The 22454-nt window shown below is 39.0% G+C and overlaps 2 protein-coding genes across 2 annotated transcripts in view; one reads left to right on the top strand and one right to left on the bottom strand.

The window, feature by feature from the left end:
- Window positions 1-1676: 1676 nt before the first annotated feature.
- Window positions 1677-8409, bottom strand: LOC119728282 (TM2 domain-containing protein CG10795-like). Its single transcript, XM_038200462.1, has 6 exons — window positions 8333-8409; window positions 6557-6847; window positions 5079-5155; window positions 4252-4351; window positions 3239-3404; window positions 1677-2299 (listed from the first exon to the last, which is right to left on the bottom strand). The coding sequence occupies exons 2-6, from the start codon at window positions 6751-6753 to the stop codon at window positions 2192-2194; spliced, it is 648 nt and encodes a 215-aa protein (XP_038056390.1). The 5' UTR covers window positions 6754-6847; window positions 8333-8409; the 3' UTR covers window positions 1677-2191.
- A 191-nt stretch (window positions 8410-8600) lies between these two features.
- Window positions 8601-22454, top strand: part of LOC119728284 (multiple PDZ domain protein-like) — a 59967-nt gene continuing 46113 nt past the window's right edge. The window contains exons 1-6 of the mRNA XM_038200463.1: window positions 8601-8773; window positions 16322-16464; window positions 18663-19242; window positions 19820-19898; window positions 20679-20816; window positions 21343-21495. Coding sequence (XP_038056391.1) covers window positions 16449-16464; window positions 18663-19242; window positions 19820-19898; window positions 20679-20816; window positions 21343-21495 — 966 coding nt within the window. The 5' untranslated portion in view covers window positions 8601-8773; window positions 16322-16448. The remainder of the gene's footprint in view (window positions 8774-16321; window positions 16465-18662; window positions 19243-19819; window positions 19899-20678; window positions 20817-21342; window positions 21496-22454) is intronic.

Consider the following 22454-nt stretch of genomic DNA (forward strand, 5'->3'; position numbering starts at 1 on the left):
GGTCGTTATAAATTCCAATTTACCACATCACAGACGATGCCGCTTGTTTCATTCTTTGTAATACTTGACATCCACATCCCCATGAGATTACTTAACTCAGTGACTCATCACTAAGTCAGTCCAGTCAGTGACTTAGTCATTCATAGCACCATCGTCTGGCTCTTTGGGTCCAGTCCCCCCCCCCCCCCCAAAAAAAAATAAATAAAAAATAAATACTGAAAATGTTTTAATAGATACAATGAACTACTTGTGTACTCTTCGAAAAAAAAATCAGCATAAATTAAATTTTATATATTGGTAAAATCTATTCAACTAACTTGTTAAAATACCACAAAATAAAATGAGGACACAATAACAGCCACAACCACAGGTTACCATTTATTTCCTTTATTAAGAGATTGTTTGCAATACAGTATAATACTTTATAACTAAGTTTGTCCAAAAATTTGAATAGGTGAGAATTGTGCAGACTCCAAATTGAATATTCAATCTTTTTTGTAGAAACAGGGAGTCGGTCGGTGACCATATCCTCCCCCCCCCCCAAAAAAAAACCAACAACCTAAAAACTTAAAAGGAATGATCTGTCCAGTCTCATCAAACTTGTCAAGTATTCCCCAAAAAGCAATTTTACAAGACATGGCCCTCCAAACTATATACATGTATAAAAGCCCCACTCTTGTAATCTACAAATAGGGTCTATTACCACATATCTTGGATTTTGTATATTTATATATTGCTCAAAAGCTGTTGCAAGCTTACAAAATACCATCACATGGCCACGTCTAAAAAGAGATGAATTCAATTTAAAATTCAGCCCTTTCTCTTTCTAGAAATTCTCTGTTTTTGTTGAAGTATTGACCAGGGAGGTCTGAATTGATGAGGAGCATGAAACTTTGATCCAACACGTGATATGGAGGTTCAACTGCCACTTCAGTTATTTTAGTAAATACTGCAACCATTTTCTCTGATACATTTACAAGTACTGTACTTTACATTCCACTTCGGCACCATGGATTAAAATCATATGTACAGGGTGGTAAAAAAAAAAAGGACACCCAAATTTGACAGCCATTTTGACCTATTTTTAAAAATTATTTTTAACTGTTTACGAGTAGCTATTAAAGTACTGGCCTTTAAGCAAATGTGACGAAAAAATCGTTGCATTTGCCATTTTGTCATTGAGCTATGCTAATTTGACCATTTCATGTGCCAAACCTGTTTGTCCACGGAGGTATGCATTCCCTTCGCTTGACTGAGCTCAGCTATCGGAGCTTTATTTGAAAGGGCATGACATTTGATTATGTTATGTAATGTTATGCAACAATGAACTTAAGCTGACAGCTCATTGAGTAAATGATCTTAACACTGACATGAATAATTTGACAGCTTCAATAAAAGTTACCAAGGCAAAATATATTTTGGTGGGAAGGTTTTTAAATTTTTATGAACTACGAAAACGTCCAAATAACCTGTGGACAAGACTGATTTTGGTGACTTGTATTCAAATTAGCATAATATCACTATTTATGCGACTTTTACTAAGCTTTTTTCACCATGCATGGTTAAAGGCCTATACTGTACTACTACCGGTATAAGAAAAAAACATTTAAAATGAGTTCAATAAGTAGGTGAAAATTTCTGTCAAATGTGGGTGTCCTTTTTTTAACCACCCTGTATGTGGATATGACTGAGCCCCAGTCTGTCACTGTGTGGAGGTCATGGTTTCACAGGTAGCACTTTCATTGGTTTCACTGCAGCAAAATGGGTTCAACTCCTACTCATGTCACTCAATCCTTTGTTCATTGCTGATCATGCCTATATCAAGATCACAATGTCATCAAGTTCTATGACAAAGATTCCAATCTATCGTGGCTCATGGGCTAAGCTGAAGTTCAGATGTTCTCATCTTCAGACAAAATTGTCCTTGTTGTCCACACAGGGCCCTCTTCAATGTTATTCCCCAACTGAAGATCTTATCCTCCATTGTATTGTTCTGAAGTTTATTACCTTGAAAACTCAAAAGCGTGTCTTCTTTTTTTCACAAATATCTCTTATCATTCTCTGTCCTGTTGGAAGTTTTTTTTCACATCCCAAACACAGAGGGAACATCACCATATGGAGGAGTCTTGAAAATAAGACGATGCAGTTTCCATGCCATCCTTGGCTAGTTTCCTTGACATGTTGGCACGGTTCAGTCAGTGTTAGGCATGTAATATGTATAATTGTCCAGATTTGATTTCTGAAGCACAGGTCCATAATAATCAAGGATGTAATCTGAGCCATCAGCCGGGCCTACAACCTGCACAAACAAAGAAAGGCAACATTATATTCAAACATTGTTATAATTAGTTTCAACTTCAGGCATATTGCACATTTTGGTAAAGGAATGATGTGTAACTGAAAATAAGTGCCAACTGATGCTAAAAAGTGATTTTTGTGTGTGTGAAATTGTGTAAATGTTCATGGAATATACAATTTAGGCAACTCCCCTGCTTTCTAGTACAATTATCAATTCTTTTTCAAAAACTGCCCAATTAAATTAAGAAAGTAACTCCCTTTACAAAATAAATTCTCACTGTGCGAATGAAAGCAACAGAATTAATCTGACTTATGCATGAACATGCTCTCAAACATTTGATGCTCAGACATGTTAACGGACATTGTGATTTTTCTATCGCATATTTTTTTCCTGCATTGATGACAATGATTGATGACATTGATTGTGTGCCAAAATAACATATGCCTTTATTGGCACAGAAGCAAATGCCAACATAAATTGGAGATTGAACCCAGTATTTGTGCTGAGAATCTGCAAAAGTTGAACACATTTAAACTCCAGCAAATTTCACATTTTAAAATTATTTTCAAACTTTTAAGATGTCAAATTTGTGATGTTGCAGAATGTATTTGCAGGAATTAGGAACCAATCTTTCTGCAGTTAGACCAATATTGTGAGAGCTATGATTTCTGAATTCAATAATAGAGAGGAGATTAGATAGATGCAATTTTATCTACAGAAGTGTCCAACATCATGTACCCTCCCTCCAAATAACATCCAAAGCGTACAATCTATTGTGCCGTCTTGACATGGGATTCGACGTGGCTCATTCGTTAGCCAGTTGGTCCTAGGCTTTGGGTGTGATTCAGAGAGCCTCCTATTAAAATCACATCTACAGTTCTTCTATTTATTTAAGAGTTTTATAGTGTCACTCTATGGGATGGATTCAGGGATACATACCTGCAAAGCTATAAGTATGACATCTAGGAAATGGCCAATGAAGAGAAGACCCACAGTACAGAACTTGAGTAGAGCTAGGGCAGGATAGCCTAGATACAGACGATCTACACCAAACATGCCCAGGAATATGGACAACAGCAGCGAAGTATTGTAGGAGTAACCAGTCCTAGATAGACAGGACGAAAAGGGGATACTATAACACAGGCTGACATCACATCGATGCACAAAATCTACCACATGCCACTCAGCCAACCATCCCCTGCATCCACACAGCCAGCTGAAGTGGTTTGATATTAGTAAGCAGTAGGTCTTGGATGTCAATCTTGCATTGTCTTTGATGAGATTTGCATCTAATCCCAGTAAATGTTCCCATGAGCATGCATTATCAATGTAGGACGGTGAAACGTGATTGTAAACATAACATCTAAAAATAATCAAGTGTATACATCAAAGTAATCATTTAGAAGTTTGAGGGAATCAAAAAGCATTGATCCCAGTTTTATTCAACAATGAGGAAGATATTCAGAAACTGTAAGGATGCCTGGACAGATGATGGGGAGTCAGGCTGGCGTAGCAGTACTTTCCTCGCTTTCCACCGCTGTGACCCGGGTTCGAATCCCACCCGGGCCAATATGTGGATTGGGTTTTCAGTCCCTACCTGATTCCGTGGGTTTCCCCCAGAATATCCCTCTGGGCTTTTCATCCCACCTCTAAAACTGTAACGTCTTCTCATTGTCTTCTCTCCACAGGTTTCTTCCAGCTTTCGAGCTACAGTGCTTAGGGCACTTTTGAGGAATCCTCGGTTTCATTACCAGAAAGAAATAAAAAAAAAAAAAAAAATGATACAGGGAATAACAACATCCCTCCAGCTTCACATTACTACTACAGTGTAAAATATGGATATTGACGGCCCAGCCAACATTATGAGTAACTTTGTTAAACTAAATCCCATTTCATAAGTCCCAAGTGAACAGGGTATGACAGCATTGTACTTCAGATACATCATGACTTACGTGTATCGACAGGGAACCATTCTCTTTAAATCTGGTGCAACTGTCGAGCCATTGTAAATCTCCCCATCACATTGGGTACCAGCCACTGGCATGCAGCTAACTGTGGACACAAACCAAAAAGTACACACTTTACTGTTGATTGCTATAGCCTCAAATGAATCCATTCAGAATAATAAGTTGAAAGTGTTGAGCTTGAAACAGGATTCTCGGGTGAGTAATGTGGTGCTGACATATGTACATGTACCTTATATTCTTTTACAATGACTGACATACAGAACAATACATTCCTATATCTCTTTTAATGAAGCAGTTGCTACTTCCATGTGATAAAGCTAAAGAAATGAATCATTCTACCAGGTCTACTGGGAAAGCAATCCTTATCTGCAGCCTGGCATGCTTCAATTGGCAAAATCAACACACATTTCTGGCATCAGAACAGGGTTGAGCTAGCCTGCATGGCATCCAGCCCTATCCTACTAGTGTGACCCTAGTAAGTCAAGCAACCACATCCCTAGGTCTCATGATCATCCAGATCTATCTGATCTTGAACTCTAACTTTAGAATGAGAAAGACCATGTACATCTTTGAAGAGGGAAAGTTGTGGCTTTTTGGCACACACTGATCAGATGCTCAAGTGACATCAGTGTGTGGGCCTTTCCTCTAGGGAAGAACTTGGTGTAATAATGCATAAGGTCTAATTCATGCTACTGGCCAGAAACATTCATGCCTCTAGTTTAAAATACATCAAATGCATGTAGACCCCCAACCCCTTGTCATTCTCCTACCTCCCTCCCCCCCCTCATGGTAATAAATCTACACCCTTGTACCTGTGACTAGCCTCTCTGGAAGACAGTTGACTGCAGCTTGTGTCTCTGGGTCTATGACTGGATCCTCACACACATACCTTGCAATATGTCAAGGAGAAGACATTGACTGTTGGACTGTAAATTAAAGCTATACTGCCATAATCTGGGGAGTAGTTGCAGCTCATAAAATTAGATCCTGTGGTCAGCACTAGGTTGGGACAGATACGCATGTACAAGATACCCAACCAAAATGGTGGGTACCTGGTCAAGGTTGAATTACCTGGAACCTTCTTGCAGATTTCGATACAGCTTTTCTGAAATTGGGGACAAAAAACCTCTTATTGATAGTTGCTGGTAAAAACTAAAACCCGACCGTTTCAAATGGTCAAATTACAGTTGATAGTATTCTCTGATAGTGATAAGTTTAATGCAGGTTTCTATCGTTTTTGAAGTAGTATTCACCAGAAGAAGTAGGGAAAAATACACTATTCAATACACATACTTGGTGAGGCTGTGATGAACATTGGGATACAGAGAAAATCACAAGAGTAGATGAACATGATGAAACCGAGGGGAGCTCACCACTGCTTGGTTGGAAAAAAAACTCACTTCCATTTTTTCAAGATTGGGAAAGAATTCCATACCTCGACATCACTTGTCACTCTGTGCACAAACCCCATGAGACTGGTCTGAAAACGTCTAAGTGTTTTCTCAGTAAATGCTTCAATATTTTCCCTGCTAAATTTTCAGGACATGTGATGGCCAGGTATGGGAATCTTTCCCAAGCTGGAAAATAAGGTACCAAGTTCCACAAATACCTGTAAAGGTCAACTCCTAGTAAAAACATGCAATTCAATCGAAGAATCTACTTCAGGCAGAGCTGTGTATACATGTAAACTGTGCCAATTATGTATTCATTCTAGTGTCATTATAGGTAACGGACACCCATGGTCGGCACAGGAAACACTTTTCTTGCCTCTAGTGTATACATGAAAGTCAGTGGTTTTGGGCCAAACTCAACTCATGCAGATTCTGAGCAAATTTCAAGATCTGTCCAGAATTGTATTCCCCCCCCCCCTCCATAAACCATGGGTCAGGGGTCAACAATAATACAAATGTGACCAACAGTGTAACAAATCCCGTAAATTCATTTTCTCACACAAAATGTTCTCGATGCGCATGTTGAAAACAGGCATGATCATACCTGAGGTAACCTTTTTGGGAAGAATTCTATACATGGACATCTCTACTATTTCCCTGCGGTGACCTACAGGTATCAGCCGTAAGAAAGTGATACAATGTCCCAAAAAGTCAAATTTAGCAGGGAAAAAACTGAAGCACTTACTGAGAAAACACTTGGAATTTTTCAGACCAGTCTCATAGGGTTTGAGCACGGGGTGACAAGTGATGTCCAGGTATGGAACTCTTTTCAAGTTTTTGCTCATTTGGAAAGACTCAAGATGCACACAATTTTCACTGATTGTTTTGAAAAAGGATACTGTCCTATTTGGAGATTGTTGCACTTGACATTATCTTCAGAGCCTTCAGCAAATGAACACAGGAACAGCCCCATCATAAAGGTTGCAGCAAGAAATTGTCTGTATATCAGTTGAACACTCATGGAATTCACACCAAAGTAAGGTTCAGCTACATGAACAGTCTTCCTTCTGACATGCTGGATATCTAGTGACTCCATGGTAGCACATTTAGATGAAGAATAACCAGTTGCAATGAAATATATCTTGATCACTGATGCGTGTTAGTGAAAAATGCAGCACACAACTCCACACCTGAAATGAAAAAAGTCAAGATTTAAAATTTAGGCCTTTACATGTAATTTGGCATTTTTTCCCACACCTTTTTCTATGTAGTACAGTACAGTCGAGTCCCATAATGTGGTGCACTTTGATGTTTCCCACATTTTCCTCAGGCAGTGTTGCCAAAACTCTTTGTTGAAAAACTTCAAATTCATTCAGATAAACACTGGTACTATAGTATTTTATATAACCTACATACATATCCTTATCATTTGATTAGTGGAACTCACATCACGTGACATTCGTTATTGATCCTTGCGCAATTTTCGAAAAAAAAAATCTTCCAAATTGAGCACACATTCTTAAGAGTAGTGGAAAGAATTCTGATTTTTTGGGATAACAAAAGGGGGGGGGGGGGGGGGGGGGGGGGGGGGGGAAGGGGGGGGAACAATGGTGTTAAAGGAAAACACTACGAGAACCTATGGAGAACCTAAGTGCCTTCCATCCACACAGAGTGATAAATATTTGTGTTGGGGTGCGTGATGTTATTGGTTGAAATACGATGTAAAATATGCGAACTGCCCTGGTTTGCATATGATGCAGGGTCTAGGCTAAACAAAGCACTTTCCAGACTAACTAGGACTCTACTAATCGCCTTTTTTAACATTTAGACATGGGCGGGCGATAGTAGAGTCCTAGGTACATAGCCTTATTGCGTTACTAATAACTTTTTTTGACCATTTTCACTCGTACCCCCAATCAAAATCTACAGTCTTCAAACTGCCTGATGGACCCCTGTAGGCTTCAGTGGGAATTGGAGAGTCCTAGTTTAAAACTCGGACTATTTCCAGACTAGTTCCCAGTCCTCCGTTATTACAAAACTTCCCTTGGGGGAGGGGGGGGGGGGGCAGAAAAAAAGCAATAATAACAGCTTTAATTTATCGTCATCGTCAGACCCCCTGAAGCTACACAGTCCTCTTTCTACGCATTCACCTTAAATTTGTGTGTGATAATGCGTGCGCATTGCAAGCGTTACCTCCGCAGATTATGGAGGGTCGAGGATAATTCAAATTATCATATTTAAACGCGTACAGAAGCATCTAGCCCTAGGCCCTAAATCATTTTCTTTTCTCTTTAGGCTAATTATTTCCCCAGGCTTTTTTTAATATTATAGCAATACGTTTATGCCGAGCAATGTTTTCAGATTGCGCAAAATTCTTTAATTGGGCACGTCATATGCCCACGCAATCTTAAGAATGAGCACACAATCTTAAGAATGAGCGCGCATTCTTAAGATTGCGCAAATTGCAAGAAAGCGCACAACATCGAAATCACACGTTCATTGCTGAACTAGACTATGTGTGCATCACATCAGCTAGGCCTAAAACCGTTACGTTCGTTCAGACGAAGATTTGATCATTTGATGAAATCAGGTAAGGGATTACCATAAAACGTTCAGGAAAAAGTTAAGGATAAATACACTGCAAAAAAAGTTAACGTAATCAATCGCATGGATACCTGAATGGTTAGGTGTAATGTAGTCCCACACCTGCATGATTCATTGACCGGGAATGTTTACACGACTATCTGCCAATGTCTGCCATACTATTTAATTTTCACCGTACACGACTCCAGATCAGCTAATCGATATCTTAGTGTATTCGGTCTTCCGGCATCGACAACGTTAAAGTATGACCATTGGTAGCGATTCTTGTTTTTAATCGGCTACTAGAATCGAAAGTACAATAAGTCGATACCGGACCGGAGCTACTCCCCAGCGGCTAGATCGCGTAATTTGCCCCTCAGTCAAGCATTTCCTTCTATCAGTCCATAGGCCACCGATCATGCCGATTGCGCCCAACATTCAAATTGAAAATTAAATTGACATACACAGACCGACGACTCCGAGTGACATTTACTATCTGATAGTCAGCCATAATAATCTGCTGGCAGTAATTGGTAAGTTTTGTTTTGAAAATGTTGAACTTGTTCCTCCCATGGAGGAAGGAATTCCTCCTATCTGCCTAAGTATTTGCGCAGATAAGGCTTTGCAACCAACATGACCAAGAAGTAACTAAGCCCATAAATGTAACCAATGCAATTTACTGGACTACCTCCGTAAATAAAGGCCACACTTGGACCACGTACATGTACCGGGACAGGAAAGAATGTTGCAACCTGACGCTGCCTTTTTCTTCATAATCATATATCATCTCAATGAAGGTCAGTCATAGCAAAAATGATGATAAGACATGAAATGAACCTGGGAGTGGACTGAGAAACATTTCCAATTTTGTTTGGAAATACTTAGATAATTTTCTTGACTCTCCATTGACTTTGTACACAACCACTGAAGTAGCATCAGGTTGCAATATTCTTTCCCCCGAACATGTAGAACATGTAGAACTTTGTCAACTTTTTATTTTCACATTTAGACTGTATTTGTAGTTCATTTACACTTTAATAGAAGCACACTCACCCTCTTTAAAGCGATAGAAAATTAATCCCCCCCTTTTTCAGACGTCTGTTTTTTGTGTAATTTCGTTTCGGAATTTAGATATGCCAACGTGCGCAAACGAACCTGGAAATCACACGAAATATAATTTTCTTGACTCTTCATAGACTTTGCACACAACCTCTGAAGTGGCGTCAGGTTGCAACATTTTTTCCCGATTAACAATACGAAATCTCTTTATTTGTGGCGACAAGCGGGGAATTCCAAAGCGTGCAGTTTTGGCATTGCAGAAAAATTCCTGCCTAAATCTAGCTACGCAGTGGACGCTTCATGCAAAATCTATGGTGTCCGGGCCATGCAACTCAGTACAAAATGTTTTTATAAATGAGTTAGACTCCTTGGTTTTAGGAAAATATATTTCCTTGAGCTTTTCAAACATATTTCTTTTTTTTCCCTTTCTTTTTTTCAATGCCAATTGATACTCTTTTTCGTAATTTTCAAGATTAATTTCATTATAATGGTTGGATCCTCAATAGATAATTGTTAATAATATATACAAAGGCCTATATAGTTTACATAAATTCAATTTAGATATACCTATTAACCCCCTAGTACATGCAGTTCCTCAGGACTACCCTGCTAAATCCAACAGAGTCCAACCGGAGTTTCCTGTTCAATCCACTGTGCCTCATTTTCAGTTGTCTGCTGAACCCAACGGAGTCCAACATGGTGTTATAATGCGGTTCAGTTGCCTGCTGAATCCAACATTTTGTATCAGGAATGTACACAAGGGGTTTACTGCTCAATCCAACAGGCTCCATCGGGTATATGACATAGTTGGATCCTGTTGAATTCAGCAGGCCCAGAAGCATCCGCCTGCATTTGTACTTAGTTATTAGATGTAAAAAAACAGATTTTTTTTTCATTTTTTGCCTGATTTACTGGTAAAACATTCACTTTCCTCATTTTTTGGGCTGCTGGTTAAAAGTTCGTGCATTAAACTCAAAGGATACGATCCAAGTGATGGTACGTCATACGGTCATTTGTAAGACGCACGCGTTGCAAAATTCAAATTAAAGGTGAATGCGTAGAAAAAGTTGTAACTTGTAGGTCTAATCTAGCTTTCCACTCCAGCTCCAATGCTCATCAGGTATTCGACATATAGATCAAATTCCTGATGAGCATTGGAGCTGGAGTTACCGGTACTCAAGCTAGGCCTTACCAGCTTACAGCTAACTTAACATTATTCCCCCCCCCCCAGGCTGCCCCACCCAAGACATTGGGATTGTTAAAAGTTAAATGACAATCTCTGACATACATGTATCGTCAGACCCCCTAAAGCTAAGCTACCTGCCCCTACCGGTATTTCTACGCACTCGCCTTCATTTTTCAACGCTTGCATCCTAAAAATGACGTACATGTACATGTACTTTCACTCGGATTGCATCCTTTGATGCACAAACTTTAACCAGCAGCTGAAAAAATGTGGAAACTGGAAAGTGAAGGTTTACTAGGATTTCAGGCAAAACATGAAAAAGTCTGCTTTTACAGCTAATTACTAACTACAACTGTAGGCTGATGCTTCTGGACCTGCCAAGGTAGAAAACATGACCGTACAGTGCAGTGACCTTTCTTAAGTGATGTCCCACTATCGTCACTTCGTCAGTATTATAGTTAATGTGTCATTGATAAAACTTTGCAGCTCCTACATACTAAAACTTACAGTGCAAAAAAAAGACACGTTTCTTATATTATTTTTGAATTTTTTCCCCATAACTATTAAAATCTAACATCTTGACAGTTGTCACTGCTGATTGGGATGATCAAAATAAAAATATAAAAGTGGAATCTACATTAAATAGGTAAAATGTATGTAAATATGCCTTTGTATAAATTAACAATTATCTACAATGTATTGAGGATTCAACCATTATATTGAAATTAATCTCGAAATTATTAAAAGTGTATTGGTATTGATAAAAAGAAAGGAAAAAGAAGGAAAATATGTTTGAAAGCTCAAGGAAATATATTTTCTTAAAACCAAGGAGTCTAACTCATTTATAGATAAAAATGTTATGGCCCAGACAGCAAAGATTTTCCATGAAGCGTCCACTGCGTAGAGTTAGACAGGAATTTTTCTACAATGCCAAAACTGCACGCTTTGGAATTCCCCGCTTTTCACCACAAAGAGATTTCGCTTTGTTAAATAAATCGGAATGGTGGATGATTGTAAGCCAACAATAGCCTATAATTTTTGTTGAGAAAAAGAGTGGTTGCTTTGCTATTTTCAAGCTATTTGGTTGTAAAGCCTTATCTGCGCAGATATCCGGTTCGTTAGTGTGACGTCACCTCCAGCACTTTCTGCACGATTGGAACCGGAAGTTAACGCAGCTCGAGCGTTTGCAGCCAATGGGCGCTAGTAATCAGTGGTGTGCGCGCGTGTATGACGTTTTTACTAATGAACCGGATAGGAGGAGAAGAGGATACATACATGTACGTGAACCGGGCACACTCACTAGTGATTGCCTTTCCAATACATGTACGCCAATGGTAACAGTTTTATTAAGTGACCGAAATCCCCAACCTGGGGCATGAATAAACGTGACCCAACCCCGACATTGGACCTGTGGGGGGGGGGGGGGGGGGACATCTGATAGACACATAAAAGAAGACTTAGCACACTTTACCAAGGTCCACCCTAAAATGAAATATTCTAATGTTTTCTTGGAAGTCTTTTGGGAGTTAGCCGCAAAACTTGCCTGCAAAGGCTACAAATGTTTTATGCTTCAGTCTCAGAATCAATGCCCATGTTGGCCGATTTTGGTGTAGTGCCATTTGATATGGCCGTAACTTGGTTTTGTTTTAAAGGGAAAATACAACATTTGCAAACATCAAAAAATAAAACTACCAAATCATTTTGAAATACTTTGCTGGACTGTTAGTGAATGACAGTGTAAAGCATCCTGTAAAACCATGGCACCTGGTATACTGTCATTTTCAAGAAAAGTGGTATTTTTGTATCAATTTCCAACGCTGATCGGCCGATCAGCGTTGGAAACAACTGGCTTTTTTTTCAAATACTGGCCCCAATTGACCATCGCACTTGTTTGCAATCGATTACAAACCTATGAACGGGTACGAGCCAGCTAGACTGGTTCCCTGACCTTACAATTCCCCAATGTATGTAAACTGCTCTGTTTCTTCGTATATGGAGTCAGGGAACCAGACTACAGGAAAATGATCGTTTTTCTTGGTTTTTATAGCATTTTCGAACCCAAAACCTCAAAAAAGTCAGTGTAACTATATTTGCTATATATTTCCTATCCCCCAATTCCATCCATTTCTGAAAATTACAGCAAAAGCAAATGATGTATATTCCCTTTAACATAAAGTGTTCAGTCTTCTTTTAGCCAACTGAAAGCTGAACAATGGTCGTAGCCAAATCGTTCTATTGGCATGGTCTTCTGAAAGCAGGAATGCAAATGGCCTCTTTTCGGCCGCTTAACATGCTTAAAGTAAAATCTGCTTTTCCAGTGTCTGAAAAGCAGAAATGTACTACACGGTTGTCAAAATGTTTGATCTGCTTTCTGCTTAAATTCTAAAATGAGAAAGTAGTTTGAATTGATCCAAGGTGGGAGTGTTTTTGATATGGTTGAGGAAATCATTCTGGGAGCAGTGAATTGGAAGGCATGTTGACCACATGATTTGGTGATATAACTGGATATGGAGTGAGAAGATCTCCATAATGTCGGGAAAAGATACATCTCCTAACTCAGCACTCCTAGAATTGACTCCTCTGCCCATGATTAATTAATGAAGGAATCTCCAGTGCCCCACCCCTCCCTTTCTCATATAGGTTGACTCACATTTTCAGCTCTCATTTACTTAACAGACAAGATTTATAGCATGCAAAATGTGGTATGGTAATACACCACGTGCAGTTTACACATATGTGTGCATTTTGTATGATACATCTGTACCAGCTGGTATCATGCACTCTCTGATTTGTCTTTGAATTGCTAATGCTGCTGAGCCTCCAAACTTAATCATGATAAGATTACAGGGCGGTGGTCCTGTAACTAGTTCAAATCTCACATGATCCAGCCAGGATTTAGTCACCATCCTGAGTATTTCCCATCCTATGAGAAGAGGATGTTAAGCATTGATCACAAGTGCCTTTCAGTGGGTTATTTATGCCATGTTCAACTTATCTTTGTGTTACCTACATGTGAACTTTTTTGTAAAACATTGTGGGGCTAAAAATAATGAGTATGAATAATGTTCAGGCAAGGCTTACACTCTAGGCTGCATTTTATTGAACAAAAATAATTATCCTAAAGTTTTCAATCCATTAAATTAATTTCTTGTTGAATGCCATCAGGGTTTGTGTGCTTCCCTAAAACCTGTATCTTCTGCTAAATTAAGTACATGTACAGGTGGGGGGGGGGGGGGGGGGGGGCAGAGAAACATTATGTAGCATCAAGAAAAATTGTGACTGGTTTACAAGCCAATTAAATAAACTACTTTTAGATGAATACATTACTTCAATTGCTCAATCAGTTCAAGTTACCGGTATATAAGAAATGACCCTAAAATCTGTTTCGGCAAAAAATACGATACCAAAAATTGTTGTTACAATTGTCTTCAAACATCACCAGTGATAAAACCTCAGTTTAAAAGTAAAAATATTCAACAAAGAAAGGCAAGTGCACAATAAGCTCTTCCCTGGTTCCGGAATGTCTCACTTCATATGTGCAAAATTGACGCGCATGCGCATCGATCGAGAGGACTTTTTTCTGCTGGTGGTAATGATAACGTTGTTTATTTGTTTTAAAGTTGCATTTATTTTAAAAAAAATTCAAAAATTCAAAATTAGTTGTTGGTGTTCTTCTAATATGCCTTAGTTCATGTGGTTATCCTGCTATTACCTTGCTAGTGCATGAACACATTATGTACATGTTCCTAGTTTTATTACAAAAGTCAATACAATGGACTCTACTTAAGAACAAGAGGGTACATGTAGCAAACATTTTGGGTGGGATGGACGCAAACATGTACTTCACTGTTCATATGCGGGCTCAAGTATCATTGGGTAGACTAGTCTCCAGGGGCCGTATTCACAAAACGACTTAAGTCATAAAAAAGCAAGCACCCCACTTAAATATGCGACTTAGACTAGTTTTACAATTTAAGCAGTATTCACAAAGCATTTTCACTAAGCGTCCCACTTATTTTCATGACTTAAATCTAAGTGCGGTCGGACCTGTCTTAAGCCAAGTTAAGTGGGGTACTAGGGTGTCATGGCGGCTTTATTCCTTTCCGTTGGTTGGTATTTTTAGGCACAAAATTGGACTTTCTAGGGGTAGAGGGAAATATCGTCAATAACGAATGATTGTAAAAGGAAAGGCAAGTTGAAATTAATGTGTGACAACCCTAAGATTGTAGTTCGTCGACATTCTGACAGTCATTTTCGAACGATTTGTTGATTTTTATGCGGGCGGCACGGGTACGATTGTCGAAACCAATGTAATGGCATGCACAGTCCTACCACGTGACTGCCGAAAGGCTATTAATTCAAATGAACTGTCTTACCTTCCAGCGCGTATCACATAAATCATCATGACAATTTCTTTCATACTCGATAGTAAATCAAATGAACAATTCACTTGTAGTTTAGTTCAAATGACCGTAAAAACTATGGGAAATAACTACATGCACTGAGAGCATACGATGTGCATGACGAACTAGGTGGACGCGCGCGTGACGCAGAAAAAAATTTGTGTATTAAATTGGGCTTGGAAACTGCGTCGCAGAATATGCGCACGCATGATTATGTTAAGGAAGCACGCACATTATTGATTGAACTGCTGCTGCGTAGGAACGTTTATGACGTACATATTTTGTGCATTGAGCAAGAGTGACTGTTTTGAACACTTAAGTTAAGTTGAGCACTAATATAATTGGGGTGCTTAGATCTTTCGTGAATACCATATTAAGCGTCCCACTTAAGTTAGTAGGGTGCTAAGATTTAAGTCTGGCTTAAGTTATCTCTTAAGTTTGAGTTTTGTGAATACGGCCCCAGTCCCTCCTTTATATTGTGACTTATTTTTGCAGGTAGACTCATGTATGTTTGAACACTCAGTCTGTTAACACCCACATTGTGATTTGCAGGCAAAGTGACATTTAATGGTTCTCTTTGCCTCTCTCTTTGTAATTGTTGTTGATGAGGGGTTGAAGATGTGTATTTGTGCACAGAGTCCATAACCCTTAGCTTTGCTCCGGTATGTAATGTATGTGCTAAACTATACCATGCAAGCAAAGTTTTGTACAGTTTATTTGTAGTATTGAAAAAATCGATATCAAGAGATAAAAAAATACTGTTTTAACCATAATAGGCCTACATGTACCTGCTTCCAACAAGATCCAACAGCAAAAAAGATTTGTTGGATAATTTTATAAGGTGAAAAGGGCAAATCCCTAACTCTGTGGGTTTTTTCATAAAATGTTGTCAATGCTTAAAAAAGGCTTGACCACATCATGGAGGAACCGTGTGTCCACGTTGAAACAGTCTGCATGTACATTGTATATTAAATGGTCGTGCACAAGTGTACATCTTATTTGAGTGCTCATGCTCATGCACTGCAGAGTGCTTTCAACACTGCATTTTCTGAGCAATTGGGTGAAGTACCTGGGCCATCAACATTCATGATATTCTTGAACCTGTGATATATGTATAAACTTCAATACACATGTGATAGGCCTGTGCCATCATACTGTTTTCAACCAATGAAAAAACAAATGGTAATAATGTGTTGAATAGCTGCATGAATAAGCCATGCAGTAGGATGTCACCTGACTATGGATAGTTTTTTCATGAGTGTGCTTATTGCTCGCTCTCCTCTCTACACAAACTTCTGACAATCAATGCTTACACATAGATGGCAAGTGGCCAACATGGATGAAATCTGACTGGAACTTCAGGTCTATATTTTCTTAAAGATGGCACTGGCAGTAATAAGTGTTAATCTGCTTTTGTTTCCTATTAAATACAGGTACATGAACAACTACAAGACTTGAGGTGACTGCAGACGCCAACTGCATGTGCCATCCAATGATCAGCCTCAGATGATCTATTGAGGGATATAACTAGACGTCATTACTTTCAGCTTTGTAATCAACATGGCACTTGTTGCAGGTAGGATGTCATTTTTTTCACCCAGTTGTGCCAGTTGATATTGTTTATAGCGAAAGTTGGTATTAGTTACTGGTATCTCGAGACAGTGAATGAAGCACAGAATGATGTAGTGCATCTGTGTCCCATGTGTTCAATTTACTCTTTGTGGGTTTTCCACAAGCATGAGTGGGATAAAGTATCTTTAATTTAAGTACACCTGATGGTCATTACATATTCCACACGTTTTCCTATTGCATGTATAACATGTATAACACAGCATATACGATGCTATGTAGACAGTGAAATGTTAAATATTGGATGGCTTTGAGGGGATACAAGAATATATTGCACGAGCTATGACAACATTGTACGAGTTGAAGACGAGTGCAGTATTGTTATAGCGAGTGCAATATATTGCACGGGCTATGACAATATTGTACGAGTTGAAGACGAGTGCAGTATTGTTATAGCGAGTGCAATATATTCTGCAGCATCTCAAAAATCCGTTGATAGTGTCCTCTCGGCTGGATTCTCGGAATATGCTGTCATCTTGGTTGCTTTCAAGTTATTTTCATTATCTTAAGATCTTTAATTTTATTGAATTATTCTTCGCTTACCGCTCGAAGCTGACTTTTTTTGTTTTGACAAACAGTGTGTACATGTACGTACCCTGCGTGCGCGTGCAACTACACCCCACTTCATTCTGTTGAGTTTCTACACTCTTGAGTGGGAACCAGCAAAATGTGCGTCTTGACCAATTATAAAAATTCCTTTCTTTATATGTCAAAAACATGTAAACGTGTAAAGGACTTTGCTATTTACAAATTGGAGTTGAATTCCAAAGTCAATATCGGTCATGTGTGTTTATTTAATGGGAGGTTCCAGCATGTTGATGTTTATGACATCTAAAGTGATGTTGGACTTGTTTATTGATTCATTCCATCGAGGCATTCATACATGTACATAGTATACATGTATTTCTGTAGCACTGAACTTTGGTCTTGCAATCAAAGCTCCAATGACTGTTAACAATGTTGGTGTTCCCATTTTGCCACGTCCTCTACAGTTAAATGTTTGGCATGTCTGTGGAATTTTGATTGGTTAAACTTTAGTTCCCTTGATAACAAATTCCAATTTTAGAGAGATGTGTGTAAGCCAGTAATATCTCAGTACTATGCAGTTATATCTTCAGATAATATAAAATTAAAGGTACATTGTATTTTTTACTTCAAAGTAACATTGTCAAATTTATTCATACGATGTATTTAATGCAGTTTACTTGTACATATATCTTGAAGAAGTTATACCTTAAATTTTCTTAAATTTCCAGAAATTGTAGTGCTCTTTGATTTTATAAGCAATATTCTGGCAAGTTATAACATGTAGAATAAATGTGGCTAAACAAATTACATGTTCTTAAGCCAGACAGTCCGAAGTCTTCCAATTTTAATATGATTTTGCAAACACCTGTTAATTAAGAGTCCTTAATTTTTGCTGTATGGACTGACCAAAATGTTGAAAGATGTTGTGTTTGTAGGATATGATGCATTGGTGTATTGGAATGGCAGTACCTGGGTGCCAATGAAGGCACAACAGGAAGAAATGCAGCAAAGAGGAATTACAACGTAGTTGGTACATTATTTCCATTGGACATTCTAGGACTAGGGGGATGCTAATTGCTGAGTAGCCTACACCCGTATGTGACCTGCATTCTTGAGTCATGCTGAATCAAATTACATGCAGTCTTAAGATTTGAATATATTCTGATGTTTTAATCAGTGAGCTGGTGAGGAGTGACTGCATGCGTAAGTCGTCGAACATTTGACTGTTTCAGAATGACTTCACAGTCTTGTCAATGGAACATTTATACCAAGTTCACTCATCTGAAACCCAAATCTATTAGGGTTGATCAGAGTCACTCCTAAAGCATTTTGGTTTGGTGCAACTTTGGAACACATGTCCGAACAGGTGTAAACCAAGACTGATGCAGTATGTTCTTTTTAGCATGCATAAATCAAATCTTTACTTCTAGGTATAGTATACCTAGAAGTAAAGATAACGCCATGATATAAATGTGTTTGTTTGGAAGAGGTTAGACATTTTAAGATTTTAAGAATTTTTAAGAAGGAAGAACATTTATGATTCCCTGTTGAGATATTTTCTTAATTTCCTTTTGTTGAAATTACTACCAACCATCTATGTTTCTTTACTTTGGTCAGATACCCAACATGCAGTGGAGCTGCTGCATAGCATGCAGAATGAGCTGCAACAGAAGGGAGACATGGAGCTAGACCAAGATCTGACTGATATGATTGCTATGATGGAGAGTCCTCTCTTCACTCAGCTCTTGACCCTTCAGCAATCTATGCGTCAGCTGAGAGATCATGTAGAGGCCACACCCCCAGGACAACCTATTGGAGAGTTTGACTTCACACCTAGTGGAGAGCTCCTGATAGAAGAGCCAGCCAAACCTGAACCAGGGTCTCCCGATAGCAGCCAAGCAGGCCATCCATTTGCCTATGAGAATAAGATTGATTTGGAAGATGAAGCTATTACAGTCGAGTCAGCCACTGCAGAGCAGAGTGCTCCACCCCCTGCCCCTCATTCAGACACTGATGAAGTAGACACTCTGCTGGATTCCATAGCAGAGTTGGCTATGGGCAGAGAGGTGCGGACAGTCAAGCTAATGAAGCCAGAGAAGGGAGGTCTGGGGTTTAGCGTGGTGGGGCTAAAGAGTGAGAACCATGGAGAACTTGGCATCTTTGTTCAGCAGGTTCAGCCTAATGGGGTGGCAGACAAGTGAGTTAGACTGGCAAATCCATTTGTTAATACATCCAGGAAGTCTAAGTGGCTAGGCTAGTTTCTACAGACTTTGGCATTAACTCAACTACCGGTATGGCATTAAGTCAAGCAGAACTTACTTCTGCAAACACATTTTAAAAGTAAATTGTGCTTCTGGACTGTTACATGGTTGGACTGTTACGTGGTTGCCCGGCCTCCACCTCAGGTAACCCCAGTACAAATCCGAGAAACGATTTTCACGCTGTACCAAATTGTGTGTGTCATATGCACTCATAGTTCTCTTTCAGCCAATTTCTAAAATTGATATTTGTCTATTCTCCAAGTTCAGAAAGGGACATGTATGGTAAAGTACTTTTTTATTGTACATTGCTAAAACTTTGAAAATCAAATTCTCGTAAGTTTCGTTTAAAAATGCTCTGCTTGTAACCACATCACATCGTATCTTAAAAAGTATGATGTATTTTTCCTATTAAATTTAAAAGTATGAATGTATTAGATATATACTGTATTCAGGAGCTTGAGGTTTTTTTCTCTCCAAATTCACATTACTTTGTTTTGGCTGTGTGCATGACAGGAATGGTGACCTTCGAGAGAGTGATCAGATCCTAGCCATCAATGGACATTTACTGGATGCTAGTGTGTCACATCAAGAGGTACTGTATGTTCATATGACATCACTTTTATAAATATTAGTCTTGCAACCAAATGCAAACTTCACACTTTTCTTTCTTGATCTTAATCATTCAAGTCATACCCCGGTAGTTGTCCTTTCTCTTGCAAACATTTCGGTTAATTGTTTTCATAAGTAGAGAGAAGATTAAAAGGACTGTTTTTTTTTTCTTCCAATTTTGGAAAGCAGTTTGCCTTGGCTCAGAAAATCTGTGTCCATACTCCTTTTCATGTCAGGCTTAACCCTTACTCCCTAGCATGATTTACTAGGAACCATACCCATCTTGGCACATTCCAAAACCATATATGGGAAACTGCACACACATATTTCTGACTTTTTCCTGGAGGTGTGCCAACCCAATGTAAAAGACTGTCAGTTTAGGGGCACTGTACCCATCCTGACAGATTCCAACAAAACGTTCCGTTGGGGTGTGATGGGTTGAGTTCTGTTAGTGTTAATTCATGTACATGCATACTTTATGACAAGTAAACATGGTTCACTTCTCACCAACATAAGTTTGTGGCTAGAACCAAATGCCTTTATTGTTAGAGTAGGCAAAATTATAGATAATGCCATCCCATAAGATACCGCAAACAGAAACCACAAGAATTCTAACTTTTGAAAAGAAGGTCTTCGGTTTGTCTTTTTGGAAAAATTTCAATAAGGAAACGCCTTTGCAATCAGATTGCTCATTGCATGGCCAGGTGACTTTGCTGCATTTTCAGATAATTTTTGTTTTCTTTTCCTTGCTTGATGCCACCAGGCCATAGTGATGCTACAGAAGGTCAGTGGTCTGGTGGAGTTGGTTGTAGCCAGGGGTGTCTTCCAAATACCTGTGGGTGCTAATAGTAGTAAGGACTCGGCAGAGAATCAGAACAATGAACCACACTCTGGCCCAGAGGTAAGTAACATACTGCACATCTTCATTCATCACCAGTGGATCTATGCGCAGTCACATTCAATTTTCCTTTATCGCAATCCTACACAATTGAACGTTGGGTAAATTAATGTCGATTGCCCAAATGGGTTAAACTGGCCTCCTCAGGTGATCTGTGGAACCATTCTATTTTTATAAGGTAAAACAATGGAAAACAGGATGTTTTCATTTGACTATTGACTATGGGATTCTGGTTGAAATGTAAACGTTCAGTCAATATTTGTTTTGTAATTTTCTCCAACAGATTCTAATTCTAAAAAAATTTAAGAGATTAAACAAAGGTGCATGTACAGCAATGGATGTGGAAAACTGGTGCAGTTTTAGCCCTTTGAGTTTGAAACATAATTTCTTTTCTTGAACATGTCAACAAATTTAAAATTCAGGTCCATTCAAATCCTGTTTGCTCCTTTTCATCTTGGTACAGTACTACCTCATACAAACCCACACAAATTGTTCCTAACTCATTCATTTTGACTTAATGTTGGAATAGCCAATGATCTCTGAGGATGATGCTGAACCGCAGCACAACATTGAGCAGATCGACCTGTACAACGATGGGTCTGGCCTAGGCTTTGGGATTGTAGGAGTTCAGGATGTTGGCATCGTGGTGAAGACCATTCTACCAGGAGGTACTGCTGATAAGGTGGGTTCCTATCATATTGGTTGCTGAATCAAAAGACAGTTGCACTAATAATAAGACTGACATCTGATGTGCATGCAGTGCACAAGTTGACCTGACTAAATGCAGAACAATTGCAGGACATCTACATAAATGTATATATCCAAGCTGAAACATATGCATCATCCTTTTTTCTCCTCTTTTTATGCCCCGCGGCGAAGCCGAAGGGGCATACTGTTTCCGCCTTGTCCTTCCGTGGGTGGGTGAGCTTGTCTTACATACGCAGTGTGGACTTCCGAACAAAAGACGTCCACATAATGTAGGTAGCAGCGACGAAGTGTGGACTTGCCCACGTCCACACAGTGTTTCCCCATTTCTGGAAAACAGGTTTAGAGGCATTTTTGGGTTAGGTTTATCTGTAGCAGAATGAAGAGAAACACTAAAGGGAATCATTGAAAAAAAATTGGGTTGTAAGAGTTTTCACAGTTTGAGAAAAATGAGTTTTTCCACTGGTGTTCCTTAACTACACGAAAAGAAAGGAAAGTCCACACTAGGTATGTGAAACAAGTCTGGGTGGGTGGGTGGGTGGGTGTGTGTGTCCGGACAAATCTTGTCAGCGCGATAACTTGAGAAATACTTAACATATGAACTTCAAATTTGGTTTGTGGATTGTTCTTGGTAATCCTAAGAAGCCTTTTGCATTTGGGGCCAAAAGGCCAAAGGTCAAGTTCACAGTGGCTAAAACAATAGAAATCTTGTCAGCGCCATAACTTGAGAAATACTTAACATATGAACTTCAAATTTGGTTTGTGGATTGTTCTTGGTAATCCTAAGAAGCCTTTTGCATTTGGGGCCAAAAGGCCAAAGGTCAAGTTCACAGTGGCTAAAACAATAGAAATCTTGTCCGCGCGATAACTGGAGAAATACTTAACATATGAACTTCAAATTTGGTTTGTGGATTGTTCTTGGTAATCCTAAGAAGC

Source organism: Patiria miniata, unplaced genomic scaffold (assembly GCF_015706575.1).
Source record: "Patiria miniata isolate m_02_andy unplaced genomic scaffold, ASM1570657v1 HiC_scaffold_20, whole genome shotgun sequence".
Lineage (NCBI taxonomy): Eukaryota > Metazoa > Echinodermata > Asteroidea > Valvatida > Asterinidae > Patiria > Patiria miniata.

Coding starts and splice junctions, on each gene's coding strand:
- LOC119728282 (XM_038200462.1), bottom strand. CDS start 6,753: ATGGAGTCACTAGATATCCAGCATGTCAGAAGGAAGACTGTTCATGTA. Junction 5,156..6,556: donor AACAATCTCCAAATAGGACA/GTATCCTTTTTC, acceptor ACATATTGCAAG/GTATGTGTGTGAGGATCCAG. Junction 2,300..3,238: donor TCATACTTATAGCTTTGCAG/GTATGTATCCCT, acceptor TTGTTTGTGCAG/GTTGTAGGCCCGGCTGATGG.